The sequence below is a fragment of the Ascaphus truei genome, chromosome 12 (genome assembly GCF_040206685.1).
Source record: "Ascaphus truei isolate aAscTru1 chromosome 12, aAscTru1.hap1, whole genome shotgun sequence".
In the NCBI taxonomy this organism is placed as follows: domain Eukaryota; kingdom Metazoa; phylum Chordata; class Amphibia; order Anura; family Ascaphidae; genus Ascaphus; species Ascaphus truei.
Genome location: NC_134494.1, coordinates 50,065,970 through 50,086,217, shown reverse-complemented (window position 1 = coordinate 50,086,217; position 20,248 = coordinate 50,065,970). Strand labels below are relative to the sequence as shown.

Here is a 20,248-nt window from a genome sequence, read left to right as displayed (position 1 = left end):
ACAATATAGGTTTGGGAGGATGCCACACACAAGGCAGCGACATATTACAAGTTACAAGTGCACCTGGACTATCCTGCTGAAAACTGTTTGCCTATATATTCATCCATAACCCATCACTCATTAAAGTTCCATAGCCACTATTAATTATTTACAGCCATCAGAAACATGGTTATGAAAGATGGATTGTCAAGCTAAGAGAAACTTCGTTGCACTGTCTTATTGCATTTTTAACTCTATAGGGTGAAACCCTAAAGATGGTTGAGTTGCTCCTCATGTTCATTAAATGTCAGCCAAACTATTAAATATCAACCAGTAAATAATGACCTAAACATCTTGTGAATTCTGCCATTTTGGAACAATTACAACTAGACAGAAAGTGGAAACCAAAACAACCTCATCTGCGTTGTTGACAGAACAGAGGATTACCATTATCAGAAGGGATGAAAATCCATTTACTGAGGGAAGTCAATGACAATTGATAGTCATTTCAAAAAGTTCCTTATTTAAGAGAAGAGACACTGCAGGCTTATTGAACTGAGGTTTTTAGGATAGTTTTTCTCCTCCCTACACTCATAAAACCTCAGCCAGATGGTATTTTTGTGAAAACCAATCAATATCCCATTCATATAGTATGTTTGTACTGTAGGTGTATTAAGGGCAGTGGTGCCATTTAAAAAGGTCAGAGTGCAGTCCCCCAGACGCATGTATGAGACTGAGCCTGTGTTGGGTTGGTAATTTTATGCTAGTACAATCTTTAAAACAATCGCATAAACTGCTAAGAAAGGTACAGCTCTCGCGATACATTTATTTTTTACTATTCAAAGATTTATTCACTAGATTTTAGAATATGGTGTTCGTTTTACACCTTTTAATTGGTTCCGTTCTCATTGAATCTTATAATTGTGTTTTTCATTCTTAAAAAAGTGAGTCCAGAACCAGTTCACATGATTGCTAAGCCCTTCCTGCTTTGTGACATCTTGATCAGACAACTTCACGTTGTAGTCTCCATGTAAAACAGCCTGGTGGTGTGGAAGAAGTACGAATAACGAGAGGTTTCTATGTGAATGCTCTACGGAAGGATTTGGCCTTTTTATAAAAATTAAAATTACATAATAAAATGCTAGGACACAAATATTAATGTTGGTTGGCTGCTTTAAAGAGCATCACATTTAACTCACTGTCAAAGTTATTGTTTGGCTGAACTGCATTCATTTTCCAAGTCCAATGTTTATAGATGAAACAACTTCTAGTAGTCTACATGGTCTCTGCACTCTAAGAGTCACCTCCCCCTAACACACATCTGGAGTTCCTGCTTACAGCTGAGCAGAATGCATGAACAAAATGAAATTACAATAATAAGAAACCTAAATATATATGTATATACCTGTCCAACCTCAACTGGCAAGTTGTTCTTAGGATGTCAGCTACTCCCTCGTTTTTCAGCTGCTTACAAAGAATGCTGGTGGCAATAAAGCAGCCAGTTCTCCCAATGCCGGCACTAGAAGACAGAATAGATACCATGTTAATACTGTATGTAATAAAAAAAAAGAAACACTGGTCGAGTTGGAACTCACCAATCCTTAATATCATAAGTATACCTTGGTGCTCTAGTCTTGGACTACCCCTCCTGGGTGCACACAACGAGCACAGCTTAGAAAACATCTGGTGCGCGGCACTCAAGTTTCTCATGAAGGGGCAGGAGGCATAAAAACATTCCTGGTTATGCACAATATGATGTTCGTTCAATAACGTGATGTGATGCCAACAAATTAAAAATGACGACCTTTTGAGACACCATACAAGTCTCCTCATTTTCCCACCACACAATCTTGAGTGCCAGTCACCAGATGGTATAGAAAACATCTGCGATACATCAGTTGAAAAGCCTTCAAGCATGTGAATGTATTTATTTATATAGAGCCCTTTAAAGAACACTTCATTCTCTTGGTGCTGCATATTTATGAATGACACAGTTGTCTGTATTAGGTGATACGAGTAGCACACTCTCAGCTTGCAGTTAGTATAAAGTATTTATTGTGGAGATCTTATTGAGTATCGCCAACAGTGATGAGTTTGAAACCCCATTATTTCGTTATTTTTTATTTGCGCAAACTCCAATGCGCTCTCTCTATATGACAGTTGTATGTATGCAGTACCAAATGGATAACCCATTTATTGGCTTGGGGTGTGGGTTCCGAGGGTGACTGACTGCCTGGGTGGGGAGGGTTCCGAGGGTGACTGACTGCCTGGGTGGGGAGGGTTCCGAGGGTGACTGACTGCCTGGGTGGGGAGGGTTCCGAGGGTGACTGACTGCCTGGGTGGGGAGGGTTCCAAGGGTGACTGACTGCCTGGGTGGGGAGGGTTCCGAGGGTGACTGACTGCCTGGGTGGGGAGGGTTCCGAGGGTGACTGACTGCCTGGGTGGGGAGGGTTCCAAGGTTGACTGACTGCCTGGGTGGGGAGGGTTCCAAGGTTGACTGACTGCCTGGGTGGGGAGGGTTCCGAGGGTGACTGACTGCCTGGGTGGGGAGGGTTCCGAGGGTGACTGACTGCATGGGTGGGGAGGGTTCCGAGGGTGACTGACTGCCTGGGTGGGGAGGGTTCCGAGGGTGACTGACTGCCTGGGTGGGGTGGGTTCCGACGGTGACTGACTGCCTGGGTGGGGAGGGTTCCGAGGGTGACTGACTGCCTGGGTGGGGTGGGTTCCGAGGGTGACTGACTGCCTAGGTGGGGTGGGTTCCGAGGGTGACTGACTGCCTGGGTGGGGTCAGTTCCGAGTGTGACTGACTGCCTGGGTGGGGAGGGTTCCGAGGGTGACTGACTGCCTGGGTGGGGAGGGTTCCAAGGGTGACTGACTGCCTGGGTGGGGAGGGTTCCGAGGGTGACTGACTGCCTGGGTGGGGAGGGTTCCGAGGGTGACTGACTGCCTGGGTGGGGTGGGCTCCGAGGGTGACTGACTGCCTGGGTGGGGTGGGTTTCGAGGGTGACTGACTGCCTGGGTGGGGAGGGTTCCGAGGGTGACTGACTGCCTGGGTGGGGAGGGTTCCGAGGAAGCCTCTCTTATTTTGCACATTCTAGTGCCAGTTTTCAGACCTACATCAATCAATTAAAAATGTTATGAAAATTAGAATATGCTACTTTTGCAGACACCAAGGGGTAAATTCTATATATGCTGAAGCAGCTGTTAGGGCTGTTTTCGGCCGAAAATCTCCACAAACCTCTATGGCGATTTTTGGCCCAAACGGCTAGAGTGGCCACCTTGGATAATACAAAATAATGGGCCTATTCACAAAGCAGTGATACAATCAGTGCTTTTGCGTCCAACTATGGGGCTCATGCACTAAGCGCCGATAAAAAAAAAAATCGCCAATATTTTTAAATAGCCATTTTTACAGCAATGCTATCACGGGATGCAGAAAGCCCTGAATACCTGTGATAGCAACATTTGCAAAAATGGCGGGTAGTCGGCGCCGAGATGATCGCCCCTCTGAAAAGACTTCTATCTGCTGCAGAGATGGGGTGACGGTATCTCCTATGCTTTTGATTCCCACGGTCATGTGACGTGGGGCATTTCAATGCATAGGAGATACTGGCACCCCATAACGGGGCCTGTATCTCGGGAAGCAGGGGGTCCACGAACCTCAAATCAACGAGGTTCTGCTCCGGAGACCCCCTGCTCCAATAGACTAGTAATAAAACTATAAGAAAAAATTTAACACATTCGTTACCATAGCGGCTATTTGCTATGGTAATGAAGCTCCTTTAATGTCATTTTATTAATAGTGTGCGGGAGCAGGGGGTCTCTTGAGATGAAGCGCTTTGATTTTAACCTCAGAGACCCCCGTCTTCCCAAGTTACAGGTCGTGGTATGGGGCATCGGGTGCCAGTATCACCACCATTTTTAAATCGTCCGCGTCACATGACGGGACATTTAAATAATGAAGGAGATACCGGCACCCCATATCTGGGCCTGAAACTCGGGAAGCAGGTGGTCCCTGAGCCTGAAATCAATGCGGCTCAGCTCTTGATTAACCCCTTAATTACTATAGCGGTTATTAACTGCTATGGTGGTTAAGGGGTTAGGGTCCATTAGCTTGTATTTTTTTATGTATTGTTGCTGGCATCGGAGGACATGGCCCTGCAGTATGCTGACGAGGATGCCCTTCATAATGGCAGGGGTAAGTAGAACTGTTTTATTTACTTTATTTATGCTGTTTGGCTAATGTTTGATTTAATAATGGGCAAATGAGCTATTATCCATATCTGGATAATAGTTATTTTGCACATTACTGTACTGTATGTGTTTGGTGGGGGGGGGGGGGGGAGAGGAAGAAGTGTATTTATTGCAATGTATTTTTTTTAATACAGGATTGGTACTGCAGGCAAGCAGGGACCTGAGGGGACCACCCGAGGACACCCGGACATCCTCGGGCACCACCCGAGGACCCCCGGACGTCCTCTGGCACAACCCAAGGACCCCTGGACACCCATGGGAACCACCCGGGGACCCCTGTTGGGCCCCCAGACACCTGTGGGAACCACCCGAGGGCCCTAAGACACCCGTGGGGACCACCCGGAGACAATTGTGTGTATAAAAAAATAAATGATGGTTTTATGTGGGGGCACAGGGGGTGTGTTGTGCATGGGTGTTTACTACATATTGTAATGTTTATTGGGGGAACAGGGAGTGAATGAAGGGCCAAGTAACCACTTTGCTCACCCCCTCTGCCTCCAATAAAGCTGCTGTTGTTCCTTAACCCCTTCATTGCCTTAGCGGTTAGCCACTAAGGTAATGGAGTTGCCTGTAAATGCCTTTTTATTGCATGGGATTTATGCCGGGGGTCTTCGGTGCTGATATTAATGGGTATTAGCTCCGGAGACCCCGGCATCAATCCGATGTAGAAAAAAAAGCATTTGTTTTTTTTCTAAGTCCCGTCTCACCGCTTTTCGGCACCGCTTATCGGCAGCTTCTCACCACCCTCTTGCCAACTTTTCCTGGCGAGACGATTTGGAGAGGAAATCTCAATTCTAGCGCGATGCTTAGCTTCGATCAGCTGATTGGGGCTACTAGAATAGCATGAGTTTTACAAGCTGGCGATAAGTGGCTTATCAGCACACATTTGGCGATTTATTTTTTTTCGGGAATTTTTTTAGCCGTAAAGCTCTCTTATCGCCGACTTATCGGGGGCTTACTGAATCGCTGTAGGCGATAAGCTGGCGATAAGTGGCTTATCGCTGCTTAGTGCATAGACCCCTGTGTATTTTTTTTATCGTGCTATAAGACATGTTGCCAAGGGATCACCAAGAAGTGAAGGCCATTTTTTTAAGGCCGATAAAATAATGCACTATCGTGCGACCTGTTTTCTGTATCAGCGCTATCGTGTTATAAATTCTATAGCGAGATAACTGCTAGAAAAAAATGCAGCCTGTAAGAGCTGCATGGAGACGCTGCATTCCCGCGGGTGTCCGGAGGCCCTCAGGTGGTCCCCGCTGGCCTGCGGTACGAATCCTGTGCCTAAAAATAAATAAAAATATGCATATAGTCAAATAAATACATCCCTACCACCCACCCCCAATACATGCAGTACAGTAATGGGCAAAATTACTATTATCCAGATATGGATAGTAGTGCATTTGCCCATTTAAAATAAAACATTAACCAGCAGAAATAAAGTAACATTAACCTGCACTTACCCCTGCCAGCCTGACATGATGAAGGCTGTCCTCATCCTCATCACCGTCCATGTCCAACGTTGCCAGCAAGAATACAATAAAAAATCAAATCTAATGTCCCCTAACCTCTTAATCACCTTATTGGTTAGTAACCTCTATAGTAATTAAGGGGCTAACCCACCCTCGCCCACAACCCACCCAGGAGGCCTAACCACCCTCCCCTTTAGGGCTATATATACACACAGTGACAATCAATGCTTTTTTTTGGCAAATGCTTGATTTTATTTCTTTTAAATGTATTTTTGTTCTTGGCTTTTAAATATTTATGCTATTTATTTTGTGTTTTGGTTTTGAATTATGGCATTTTTTATTGTGTTTTCAATTGTTTATTTCTGGGGTTTTTTCGTGTTTGCTTTTAATTGTGGTATATTTGTGGTCTTCTGATTTTTTAATAATGGGGCTTATTTGGAGTTTTCTTTTATTTTTTTATGTTTTTTTTGGTATGTTTTAATTTGTAATTCTGATGTTTATTTGGTGGTTGCTTTATTGATTGGTGGTCATTTTGTTGTGTTTACTTGTTTATTGTTAATTTATTTGGTGATTGTTTTGATTGAATTAGATATTGTTGGTTTTTGTTTATTTTTTAGGTTGACCATTGACTGCCATAGTGTTAAATCATGCCCATATTATATGGGCATGATGTACCACTTGTCAATCAATTGGTTTATTGTCATTTCAAATGTGTTGATTTTTCTATGTAATGTATTTGATTTTGGGGATGGTTTTTTCTTCCCCATTTATTGCTATAGTGGCAAAGTATGCCCATATTATATGGGCATGCTTTAACACTGTGCAAATCAATGGGTATTGGGGGTGGAGAGTGAGGGTGAGGGTGGTGTCCCCGAGTAGGTTGGGTGGGTAGCGGGGGAGGGTGGGTTAACCCCTTAATTACTATAGCAGTTACAAACCACTAAGGTAATTAAGGGGTTAGAGGCCATTAGATTGTATTTTGTAGTGAATTGTTTCTGGCAACGGAGGACAAGGACAGTGATGAGGCTGAGGACGGCCTTCATCCTGGCAGGCTGGCAGGCGTAAGTGCAAGTTTTATTTACTTTATGCTGCTGGTTGATGTTTTATTTTAATTGGGTAAATGCACTATTCTCCATATCCGGATAATAGTAATTTTGCCCATTAATGTACTGTATGTGTTAGGGGGGAAAGAGAGGCGGTTCTTTATAGCAATGTAGTGCAATAGCAATTTGTTTTTTTTCGGCACAGGATTGGTACTGCAGGTCAGCGGGGACCTCCGGACACCTGCGGGGACCATCCGATGACCCCCGGACTCCCGTGGGGCCCCCAGACACCCACGGGGAACACCCGGAAAACCCCTCCAGCCGCTCGTATTAATGCTGTGCAGGAAAAAAAAATGCTTTAATGCATGTCTCCATCTCTTTTACGCCAGCCTTTAGCTGGGGAAAAGAAATGGTGAGCTTTTATAGTATGATAAACTTATCACTGCTTTGTGAATAGCGCTTACTGGCAAAAATTGCCGGATTTACCGTATGACTTTTTTTTCACTGACTGTTTATTGGTGATAAAAAGCCATGATAGCATGATACTGCACTGTTATCACTGCTTTGTGAATAGCACAGCAGGCAGTATCGCGTTATAAGGGCATTTACCTCACTTACAAGCACTTATCACTGCTTTGTGAAAAGGCCCCTAAGCCTCTAAATGTTCTATTACTAGAGTACTATTACCGTTGATTATCATAAAAGACAAAAAAGGATTCCCATGCTTAAGTTAATTCATTTATTTGGAATTTAATGAGAACCCTTAATTCATTTGGGATGGCACGCATTTATACTTCTCCACTTGAATGGGCAATAATAATTGATGACTGCTGTCCTTTAGTGGGTAGAGAGATATTTGGAACAGGCACCAGAGTCACTGTTTTCCAGCATTTTCTCCTGTTTTGCGTAAGTTGGCTATTTAGGGAACGATGATATGGAAGGATACGAGGAGTCAGAGATGAGTAAAAAGCATTAATTGTTGGCGCAATATAAATAAAAATATACACACATATTATAATGCAATGTATCAAGTTCTGTGTCTTGTTGTATCAAGCCTCTGCCAAGACTTTCCTTCCTTTTCTCTTCATCGGAAAAATCTGCCAGGGTTAAGGAGACAGAACTGCAAATGTACCTCATTCCCTACATATAACATAAAAACAAGCAGGAAGGATAATACAAGGTTTACATGTCAAGAGGTGCTTATCAGGAGTTTGATACACAAGAATACAGTCGCTGAAGCGCGATAGGCATCATTACTCGTTTAGTTGGTCACTAATGAATGATATTGGACATCGAAACAGCATACCCCGTAGTCCCTGTGGTCTCGATGTACAGTCTGTTTGTTAGCCTAATTTGCTTAAGGACTGGTCCGATCTTAGCTTTAGGATTTTATTTATTCCTTTTGAGTCAAATGTAAAAATAACATAAACTTTCAGTCCAAGTATAACTGGCACTTCAGATAGATGTATACATCTGGTTACCTGCAGTGTACAATGATGGGGGCATCATTCTGCTCTGGACGCTGTTTGGCCTCTTCAACATCCTGTACCAGTTTTAAAAGAGGTGGTGCCTGATCTGGGGTCTTCTGGTCTGGCCATGAGGTATACCAGAAATGCTTCAGACTCCTTTCTTCTTCACCACTCTATGAGCACCACAGAGTGAGACTGTCAGAAAGTCATAAGAACTTCAAAAGCCTTGTGAAACGCGTAGGCATCTGTGGGGCACATGCATCAAGTGCCGGTACGGGTTATCGCATCCGCTGACTTGAATGGGAGTTAATACCGGGACAGGTACAATAACCCCTTACCGGCACTTAAAATGTTGCGAATGCAGTTTGGAAAGTATTGCACATCTCTACCTGCGAATTCACTGTGAGCATCACTATTATACAGACGCAACTGTCGGCTCCGGCCCAGCGTGTGAGGAAAATCCACAAGCATCTCGCAAATACTCTGCCGCATAGTCCATAGACGCTGTAATGGCCCATTGGATTAACACAGCGGGGGTCCCTGCGTTTGAATGGGACTCGCAGCCCGGTAGGATTCACACAGCATGAGTCCCATTCAACTGCAGGGACCCCCCTGTGTTAATCCCAAGGGCCATTACAGTGTATATGGACTATGCAGAGGATCTTCATGGGATTCCTCAGAATCTGGGCCAAAACCGACAGTTTCATCTGTAGCTTAATGAAAAGGGGTTCATCTTTAGTTTAATGAAAAGGTCCCTTAGGACTAGATTCACACAGCTCCGTTAAATCAGGGCAGATAACGAGACAGTACCTAGAACAGGAATAGATGGTATTTTCTCTACGTTAAAATCTTATTCACTAAATAGCCATGTGCAGAAATAACAGCATAAAGTTAACGTCACGTTATTAAAGGATAATTCTGGATGACCTATTTCAATTGGCTTGTTTTCCAGGTATCTCAGCTTTGATCACCGGTTTCTCACCAGGATGAGCATAGGATAATCTTTTTGGAGGTACTGTATATAAATCAGTGGGCCCTCTCGGGAAAATGGTCTCTCTTTCTCTCTCATTTTCAGTGTCTGGATGGGTGTAACCAATGAAATAGATGGACAAGGGCACACAGATTTCAATCATAAGAAATGTATTGTGCCATAAAACAAACAACGTTTCGGCCTGCTGGCCTTTCTCAAGCCACTTCACCTGAGAGAGGCCAGCAGGCCGAAACGTGTGTTTTATGGCACAATAAGTTTCTTATGATTGAAATCCGTGTGCCCTTGTCCATCTATTTCCTTGGATATATTGGGTGCAATGCAGGACTTCCCTGGGACTAAGGAGCACCGCTAAACGTATCAGCACTTATTTGATATTTTTGGTGTGCAGCAAACATCCCTTATTTTTGGACGGGTGTAACGCCACAGTTAGGAATGATTTAAATAACGTAGTGTTATTTCCTGGCGTTAACCTCAGCAGAGCTAGGTGAGCATGAGAAGCATATGATATCGGCTGTAGTGAGTTCATGTGCCTGTCATTTACAATAACAGTTGTAACAAATACAGCCATGCTTTTTTACAGGAGTAAATGGATGTCACGCTACTTGCTTTAGTGAATACTGTACTGTGATTAATGGAAGTTAACTAAGATTAACATCACATTAAATAGGCTAACAGAGGTTAGTGAATCCAGCCTATAGAATCAATACCTCAATGTCCTGTACCTACTTATTTTACCATTAGGATGTCACTTTTTGGTCCAGCCCCGACAAATCTTACTGATTTCGGTGCTTCAAGATGGGCCTGTCTGCCAATGTCCTTTTAAGTTCAGGCACTGGACATTATTTACTTATAAATAGCACAAGTAGGAACTAAAACAAATGTTCTTACCCTTTCAATCTGTACAGGGATCTGTAAGTAAATCTGAACAGCTGTACTGCACTAGCTAAATAATCAAATTGCTTTTGGCTAAAGGAAATGAAAACACTGATATTAATAGTACTTCAATTATTGAAGTCGTAACAATGAGTGAGACCTGAAATAAAATGGGATCTTGGAGTTGTTATAATCTTGTTTTTTTATGCAATTGTGAACTCGTTTCTAATGTGTTAACAACATGTACAGTATAAAGAAACAAAGATGCATAGTTTGCTGCTTTTGAGGATAAATGAAAAGTAAATAAATTACATTTTAACACACCTGTTTTGTTCCCCCTCTACACAACGTGGAAGGACTTACCTTTAAGGTTATGAGTCTTAATATGTATGCATCTGCTTGGATGATGTGGTTGATTATGACTTCTATTCCTTCATAGATTGCTCGTTCCTCTGGCCAATATTCTGTGCATTTCTAAGTGAAATGACAGCAAAGATACAATACTCGTGAGTATATCTGCATGTATTCCACAGGCCGCCGTACCTGCCTAATTCACCCTGTTATCACACAGTGGTTAGGCTGCAGACGTGCATTCTGGGAAGTGATGAATGGTTACGCAGTGGGCGTGTTACATTTTGCTCCCTATCCACTGTATTATATTGATTCCTTACAGCTCTTGCCTACTGCATGGAGCAGCTGGAACAGCGAAGTCTGGGTGAATAAGATGCAGCTGGAGGTGGTCACGGATTCTGCATTGTGAAACTTGTTGTGGTTGCAGATCAGAGAAACATTCTGGTGGGGGAAAAAGTTAAATACTGTAACAAACAAATCACAGGTTTCTTGCCATTCCCATTTTATTTATATGGGTTCATTCATTTGTTAAATCATCATAATCTTCATTTGTTATGTCTGTAGCAAAACTTTTTTCAGTCCATTTATTCTTCCAAAATCTCTAAAAAAGAAAACCAAGCTGTACCTTAATAAACAACATTGTATCAGTAAGTGTTAGCAGCTATTGTCTATCATGGTTAAGGTTCATTATGGATCTTATGAAGGGATTCTGGTTATAGGTGTTAACCGAAAAACACCACTGATTGATGATCTTGCAATTTAAATGAAGCATTCCTTCCTATGCGTTCCACCTCTTGCAGCGGCCCGGCCGCAGGTTGGAGACAAAAGCAACACTTAAATAGTAGGAACACCATAAATAAGGGCACTGGTAAACCCCAAATTCCAATGTGTGTCAATTTCCCCCACATTGTTAACACTGGTAAACACCATTTAAAAAAAATAAATAAAATGAAAACACTGGAAAAACAGAAATAAATAAAGATTGATTTAACAAAAGAATAAACACAGAAAACCAGAATCTCCGATCATATGCCACCTATACACAGTACTAAGAGCTTACAGGAGCAGTTCTGCCCAGGACCAAGGGCAGTGGTATGTTCAATAAGTTCAATATAGCTGATTTACACCTTTGAAAAAGTCTAGATACTGATACGTAACCTTTTAGGCATTTAACACTTCCATGGTAAACAAAGAAGGATGGGGAGCCTGTTGGTCCAATAAGAGGCATCATACCACCCGTCTTCCTCCTTTGTTACTATATTTATTTATTTATAAAATATTTTACCAGGAAGTAATACATTGAGAGTTACCTCTCGTTTTCAAGTATGTCCTGGGCACAGCGTTAAGACAAATAATACATGGTTACAAATACAGTTACATAAATGAACAGGGTATACATTATATACAAGACATTGCATGCACATTTAAAGATAATATATATTATGGGCGTATGAAACAGTTACAGACCAGATTAAAATGTGTTACAGCCTTAGATTTGAAAGAACTTAAACTGGTGGTGGATGTGAGAGTCTCTGGTAGGTTGTTCCAGTTTTGGGGTGCACGGTAAGAGAAGGAGGAAGTTCCGGATACTTTGTTGAGCCTTGGGACCATGAACAGTCTTTTGGAGTCTGATCTCAGATGATAGGTGCTGCATGTGGTAGGGGTGAGGAGCTTGTTCAGGTAGCTGGGTAGCTATCCATAAAGAATTTGAAGGCAAGACAGGAAAGGTGAACTTTGCGTCTAGACTCGAGTGATGACCAATCAAGTTCTTTGAGCATTTCACAGTGATGTGTGTTATAGCTGCATTGAAGAAATAAATGACAAATTGAATTGTAGAGGGTGTCAAGTTTGCTAAGGTGGGTTTGAGGTGCCGAGCCGTATACTATGTCTCCATAGTCAATAATTGGCATTAGCATCTGCTGTGCGATACGCTTTCTGACCAGGAGAGACTTAGGGAGGATTTGTTCCTGCAAAGTACCCCTAGTTTGGCATTGGTCTTGGTTGTCAGGGTATCAATGTGCATCCCGAATGTTAAGTGGGAGTCAAACCATATGCCCAGGTATTTAAAACTATTGACAGGGGTTAGGGTGGTGTTAGCGTTGGTTCTAATCTGGAGCTCAGTCTCTGGAAGCTTTAAAAATGTAGTCTTGGTCCTAAATACCATTGTTACAGTCTTGTCAGTGTTTAAAAACAGTTTGTTTTGGGAAATCCAATTTTCGAGCCTCAAAAAGTCAGACTGAGGTATGTGTTGAAGGTCAGGGAGGCTATGGCTGTGTGCATATAGGATTGTGTCATCTACATACATGTGTATTGAGGCTTCCTTACAAGCTGTGGGAAGATCATTGATGAACACTGAGAAGAGTAGGGGCCCCAAAACAGAGCCTTGCGGGACACCACAGGTGATATCCAGGGGGTTGTAGTTAGAGCCTGAGATGGACACATGTTGGGATCTACCTGATAGGTAGGACTGAAACCAGTTTAAAGCATGCTTCCCTATTCCAGAGCTCTGGAGTTTGTTAAGCAGGATAGCATGATCAACAGTATCAAAGGCCTTTGCAAAATCTAGGAATACTGCACCAGTGAGTTGTCCCTATTCCATTCCACACTGGATTTCATTGCAAACTTTTACCAGGGTAGTTACGGTGGAGTGTTTGGGGCGAAAGCCAGATTGGAATTGGCTAGGGAAATTTGTCTTGGTTTAGTAATCGCTTAGTTGGGAGTGGACACATTTTTCCATGACTTTGGATAGAATTGGGAGAAGTGAGATTGGCCTGTAGTTTGAGACAGTGTTTTTGTCCCCACTTTTGAAGATTGGGACAACTCTAGCAGTTTTCCAGGTCTTAGGGATATGGCCTGCAGACAGGATAGAATTGACTATGGAAGCAATTGGTTTGGCAATGGCTGGGTCACCAAGTCGTAGGAACCTAGATTGTAGTAAGTCAGGTCCACATTGGCTGCTTAGTTTTAATTTGAGGAGCGCTTGTGTAATCTCCTCTTCGGATACTGGGCCAAATTGAAAATTGTGGGCAGTGTTGGGAGTGGGTGGGGCTATGTGAGTACTCCCAGGATGAGATTCATGTTTGTGGTTTGGGCTGCGTTTCGCTAATAAGTTAGTGGCACACCCCACAAAGTAATCATTGAATGCATTTGCAATGTCAGTGGGGTTTGTCAGAGTAATATCCCCCTTAGTGATATTACTTGGTTGTTGATCGCTAGAAGGCTGGAATATGTTGTTGATAATCTTCCAGAAATAAACTGGGTTTGATGTATTCTGGTGGAGATTGTCAGAGTAATATTGTTCTTTTGCGTGCCTTGTTTGCCTTGTGCACATGTTCCGCAGGCATCTGTAGTGACTTTGTAGCTTTTCCACAAGGTATCCCTGAACTGGTAGAGTGCTATAAGGTCAGTTGTAACCCATGGAAGATGGGCCCCCCGTACCTTTATTTTGCGTAGTGGAGCATCGGTATCGCAGAGTTTTAAGAACTCGGATTGGAAATAGTCAAGCGCAGAATCAGGGTCGGGAATTAAATCGATTCTGTGCCATGGGCAGTTGGTAAGGTCATCCAGAAACTGTTGTGGGTTAAAGTTTATAAATGTTCTAGTGAGGAGAACTTTAGGGCTTGATTGGGGCGGTTTAATTTTCCTTACACGGTACACTATTGCATGGTCACTGAAAATATCAGGAAGGATGCCAGAGGATTGGATTCTGCTGGGGTTTGAGGAGAGAATCCAGTCTAGCAAGGAATGGTTGTGCGATTTCAGGTTTGTCCGTGTGGGTTGGGAAATGAGTTGTGATAGGTTAAGCGATTTGATTTGTATCTTGATTTTGTGGTTTCTAGGGTCAAGCCAGTTGTAGTTGAAATCCCCAAGAACTATCAGGTCACTCTTCTCATTCAGAGAGGAAACAAATGCTCTTTAGTGTCTTTTGTGGTAAACTATTGTTGTAAGCTGTTGTTTTTGTTTTGTCCTTTCTGTGTGAAGTAATTATAAATCCGTCATCGGTCGAAAAGATAAACAGCCGATGCAACAGGCAAGGCACATAGCCCAGAAAAACGTTTTACCACAAAATACAAAAAGCAGCAAAAGGGAGAGAATAAAAAACAATTTAAGGTGCCAAAAAAAGAGAGGTTTACACTGACATGTTTCACCAACAAGTGGCTTTATCAAAGTGTCTGAATTCACCGGATCTGGAGAAAAGCAACACATTCATTTTTCACAGGATACAAATAAGTTAAATTGTTACTTGACAGGGGGATGGAATCTTTTAAGGAAGCTGCTTACACTGACACCTTGTTTAATTTATTATTGATGTATCACACACACACACACACACACACACACACACACACACACACACACACACACACACACACACACACACACACACACACACACACACACACACACACACACACACACACACACACACACACTGCAGATGTAGAGGATATTTGGAGCAAATAAAAGGAAATTAGAATAGCGCACAGAGACTATGATACATCTCACTACAATCTGTGCACCATGTAACTCCTCCCCAACTCCTCCTACTGACACTTCCCTAGTCGCAAGCTGGATCAGACAGGGCAAAATTGGAATAAAGTACTTTGATGCAGTGAATAGGTGCGAGATGGAAATGCCCCCGTTTTGCGCATTGATGCATAGACCCCCATCAGTGTTACCACCCTTTTCTCTGCTGAGAACGCTAAACCATTCAACAAGTTAGGGTCGTCATTTATACCAAATACACTAGTGCTGAAGATAACAACGTATTTTAACTCCTTCAGAGCTGGAACAGTCAATGCGATGTTGACCCCAGCACTGAAGAGGTAAAAAAAAACCAGAACATTATTTGCTATTTTCTTTGTAGACTCAGGCCTAGCGATAAGCATTACAAATGATGTAGATGAGAAGTGCTACAAACACATTTTGCAATATGACCTTTGGATTCTCTGATGACGCTCTCATAGAGAAGAACAAAAAACATCAAATCATAGGAAGCGCTGGGCGCCTACCGACTAACCAGTGGGTCTGCACTGTGTGCTACATACAGTCCCAAAGTAACCGCTCAGGCGTGACGCTGCTGGAAAGCTAAATCTTAACAGTAATAATCACTTCATTTATATAGCGCTGTTCTCCCAATGGGACTCAAAGGACATTAGTTACAAAAAGGAAAAAGAAAGCATGATAAAAGGAAACCAAGCACAAGAAAGATACAGTATGGGACGATACTGTAGCTTTTCAATGCCGGAGAGGTTAATTCATTAAAATTTTGCATTTATTAAGATATGGAGTCAGTGGCGGATTTCTCATTAGGTCCGTTAGGCGGCAACATTTTGGGGCTGCAAAAATGTCCGCCCCATATACATTTGCCCCGCTCTCGGGCCCATTGGGCTTCATGGGAAATCACTTAGCTGTTGCGTCCGCCTCATTTACCAGCCGACCAACCTGCTTCTGAACCGCAGCGTCGTGTGATGTCACCAATGTGACGTCGCAATGTCAAATTATGTCACAATGTTGCGTTATAATGGCAATGCAATGCTGTGTGTCGTCACATTGGTGATGTCCACGTGTCATTTGACACTGCGGTTCAGAAGGAGGATTGGGGCGGCAACAAGGAGGCAGTCGCAACAGTTAAGTGCCATGGGGCGACGGATTTTCAAATCTGCCGCTGTTGTCGTGGAACAGGATTTTACATTTCTCTGTCTCCCTTTGCAGCTCATGGGATTCATGTCTCCCTAGCTTAGCTGCCTGCTATTTTCCCTGTCCCAGCAGCTAGCTGCATGTGAAAAGGCAGCATTATTGTTACATGTTGGTTACACAGCCCTAGTCAGTGTTGGTTGCCTGCTATCTCCTATTCTCCTAGCTGAGAGTGGGCTATTCCTACCCCCCTGTCCTTGCTGACAGTTAGTATAGTCTCACTTCACTTCTAGTGTGACCCTTGCCCCTCACTTCCTTTTCACCCTGGACTCTGAGTGAGTACCTGCCTGCTATTTGCCCAGCAAGGCCTTTCTGTTTTACACTGCCTTACCTTGATACACTGCACTTCAGACAGAGAAGCGCTCTCTACCCCACACTACATCTGCAAGTACCTTTCTTCCTGTGATTTTCCCTCAATAAAACTAAGAAAGACAAAGGGACTTGTTGTGCTTTGGAAGAGGGAAGTCATGAGTTAAGCTAACTGGAATTATTCATACATCATTCGTGACCCTGGATCCAGGATAGCTGTATGGAGTGCAACACAGCAAAGCTCAACATTCCCACCCATCCAGACTGATAAAGTCCAGGTAGGATACAAACGTTAGGCACAAAGACAATTTTTTTTTTAGAATTGATCATTTTTTTCTTTTATTTATTTATAAAACGTTTTACCAGGAAATAATACACTGAGAGTTACCTCTCATTTTCAATGATGTTTTGGGTTATGTCACAGGGGTGTGCAATCTTTCCCCCCTGCATGCTCTCCTTCCCTGCTTGTGCCCTCCTCCCCCCTGTTCAGTCCAAATGACGCCGCGGGGTCATGTGACGTCACATTGCCGTGGTAACGCGATGTCACGTGACCCCGCCATGTAATTTCACGCCAGATTATCATGACGATTCGTTGTTGGAAGCTAAGGTAAGTTAGTTACAGAGGCGTCGCGCAGTCCCCCCGGCATTTACTTGAAATGTCTTGGGGGAGAGCGCGGGACCTCTATAACCGGCACACCCCCCCAGAAAATCTCGTGCCCCCCAGTTTGCGCACCCCTGGGTTATGATGACGACGATACATGGTTACTTTAAATGAACAGAAGTTATACGTTATATTTACAGACATTGTTGGAGAACATATAGGTTATGGGCATATGTAACAGTCACAGACAACATTAAAATGTGAGACAGCCGAAGTTGCATCTACTGCACACCCCTAGTACAGTCTATTTCTGTGCGGAAAAAAAAATGTAAAGACAAATTGATGACATAGACTGAGAAATGTCAGGTTAGTACGTAGGAGCACACATGCGCAATTTAAAATGAGATCTTCGTGTGCCAATTTTGCAACCCTCAGTACATAAGCCTCTATAAAAGAGTTTACATAACTTTGTTTCTCACACTGTCCCGAATCCAACATACATCGTTTATTCTGCCATTAGAATATGCTACAATGACCCCTAAACGGCTAGTTGGCAAAATAAAATATACCTTTCAAGTATTAATTCATAGGCAAGACGTGCACATGAAATGGGCCATTTCAATGAAATTGTGACAGAGGGCATGATAAACACACGGATTATAACCTTTATAGTGTCAGAGATATTAGAGAATTAAGACAAAATAAAATCAGAAATCTTACTTCATTGACTTCTTCTATGTTGGTGATCATGACTATAATAGGAGACCGCTGCTGCCACACCATCTTCCAGAAATCACTGACCGTATTAACTGTGGGTCCCTGTGTGGCAATGTATATTTTTTCAACTTCACCATAACCCTATGCACAGAGAAACGATAGATTAATAGAGGGTAACTGTTGCAGGGTACATGCAACCACACGTGGGGTTTCTGGATAAGGCTTATTTATTGAGCCTTAAAAATACAGCACACAAAAACAAAACAGCTTCTCTTCAGCATAAAAAAAAAAAAAACAGCTTCTTTTCAGCATACAAAACAAAAGCTTATTTTCAGCATGCAGGACACAGACAGTTCATCAACCATGTACTTTGAAAACAGACCTTCTAGCAGTAATCTTACTTCAGCATTTCAGTTCTATCTCTTGACCAGCTAGCCTGCATGTGTGTGCAGCCTGGGGGTTTTAAAACACCTTGATTATGCAGCTGGGACCACTCTAATTGTCAGGAACTTCCCAGCTGAAAGTTAACCTCGTCACTGCTGCACTGCATACCTACACATACGTCTGCCAGGCATATAGCTGGTGACGTTCATTCACCCTGTCACAGTAACCATGTAGATGCATTGTATGTTGTGATACCTTCCAGACCACAAACACTCGGGTTCTTCATAGATTAAATGATAGTGCACAGAGCGACACAGTCCTTGCAAAGAAGAACCCCATGAGGTTTGAAAAGCTCTGTACACTATAATTTTATCTGTGAAGATCTCTAATGCTGGTCCTGTAAAATGTATCACAACCTACAACAATAAAGTAACTAGGATTTTAAATTACGTGATAGAGGGTACTTTGCAATGACAACAGCATCTACAGCAATAGTTACGCTACCCATATGCTTGGAAGTTGTCCATTACAATTTTAATCCAATGTATTCCTACATATCGCATCATATAAGATATGCACATTGGGTATAGAAGAGGAAGCTGGGAGTTCTGGGAGTTTGAGAGGAGCCTTAGTGAGTAGAGTTGGGGATACGTTCACCAAAATATAGTATAGATCAAGCCCCCTTTTTATTGTGTTGAAGTTAGGGACAGTGCACTCAGTTAGGATCCCTTAGCATGGCCAAATGAGAAAAGCATGTCCCAGTAATGGGAATACAGACATGTCTCAATGGGCAAAGTAGAGAAGCCACTAGGATGTCTAGGGATCAGCCCTACCAGCGGATCCCTGGGGATTAGCCCTACCAGAGGATCCCTGGGGATCAGCCCTACCAGTGGATCCCTGGGGATCAGCCCTACCAGCGGATCCCTGGGGATCAGCCCTACCAGCGGATCCCTGGGGATCAGCCCTACCAGTGGATCCCTGGGGATCAGCCCTACCAGCGGATCCCTGGGGATCAGCCCTACCAGCGGATCCCCGGCCACAGCATTCAAACCCCCCTGAGGAAGTGGCAGTTCTAGAACAAGGCTGGACAGTAACAGTAACATTAACCAGCACAGGTCAAGATCTCAGCAGGGTCACACAGTGAAAGGGACCTCCAGGATGTTGTTAAAAAGGGGGGCCCAGTCCAGAAGATGAAGTCAGACAGTAACAAGTGAATGCAGCTTCCAAGAGTGTTAAGAGTGGTCACTTAGGGCAGAAATGTGCCAAGAATGATGCAGTATTTATTTATTTATAAAATATTTTACCAGGAAGTAATACATTGAGAGTTATCTCTCGTTTTCAAGTATGTCCTGGATGAAATAAAGTACAACAATGTCCATCTAAATGTAACGGTGACTGCAGTGTTACCAAGCCCGGGAACATTAGTAAAGATTGAAGTTGTACTATAAAAGCTCCTGGCGCCCATCGACCACAGACAGCGCCCTGAGACGAGGTATATCTATGCTGATGTCAAACAAACAACTACCTCGGCGTAACCTCCCTAGGGAGCCGGATAGGGGGTTACACTAAAATACCTGTACATGTGTGATACACAAAGTGGATTTTTTAATATCATGGTGGGACCAGGGTTTTTTGACACAATGGTTGATGGGCCGTAAGATGCAGAATGTTTAGAACCATGGCATTAATCCATTGGTTCCCCCCAATTACAATAAACTTCTCTCACTGGACACAGCTAGAAATGTATCCAGGAATACAGATTACTCCATGCTACTTACATGTATGTAGTTTGCGTTTATATAGGAACTCAGAGGGTCATCTTCTTCATCAGGTGTCATAAGACACACTCTGCTATGCGGGTCTGCAAAAGAGGCACTGATTACTTTCACAGCACAATATTTTCCTGCAGTCATTTCAAGCCTCAAAAACCAGAATCATTTTACAGTTTGTAATGCGTACTGCTAATGTCACATTCAACATTGTCTGAGACCTGTTAGATAAACTATGACCAGAATCAATATTGTCCGACGTCATGTCCATAGCAGTTTTCAGTCGACTGCGGTCTGATCAGACGCTTTGGACAATGCTGAATACAACTTTCAACATTTCTG

The 20,248-nt window shown here is 43.0% G+C and overlaps 1 protein-coding gene across 4 annotated transcripts in view; it reads right to left on the bottom strand.

Moving 5' to 3' along the window:
- The window catches only part of PTPN5 (protein tyrosine phosphatase non-receptor type 5), a 153,959-nt gene that overhangs the window by 4,659 nt on the left and 129,052 nt on the right, over positions 1–20,248 (bottom strand). The window contains exons 7-11 of one of the 4 annotated variants that reach the window (XM_075567667.1): positions 19,916–19,998; positions 17,757–17,894; positions 10,442–10,552; positions 8,227–8,387; positions 1,385–1,498 (exon numbers count right to left, since the gene is read on the bottom strand). In XM_075567667.1, coding sequence (XP_075423782.1) covers positions 1,385–1,498; positions 8,227–8,387; positions 10,442–10,552; positions 17,757–17,894; positions 19,916–19,998 — 607 coding nt within the window. Of the gene's footprint in view, positions 1–1,384; positions 1,499–7,482; positions 7,886–8,226; positions 8,388–10,441; positions 10,553–17,756; positions 17,895–19,915; positions 19,999–20,248 lie in introns of those variants that run through there. The other 3 variants (XM_075567668.1, XM_075567670.1, XM_075567669.1) reach the window with 3 other exon arrangements.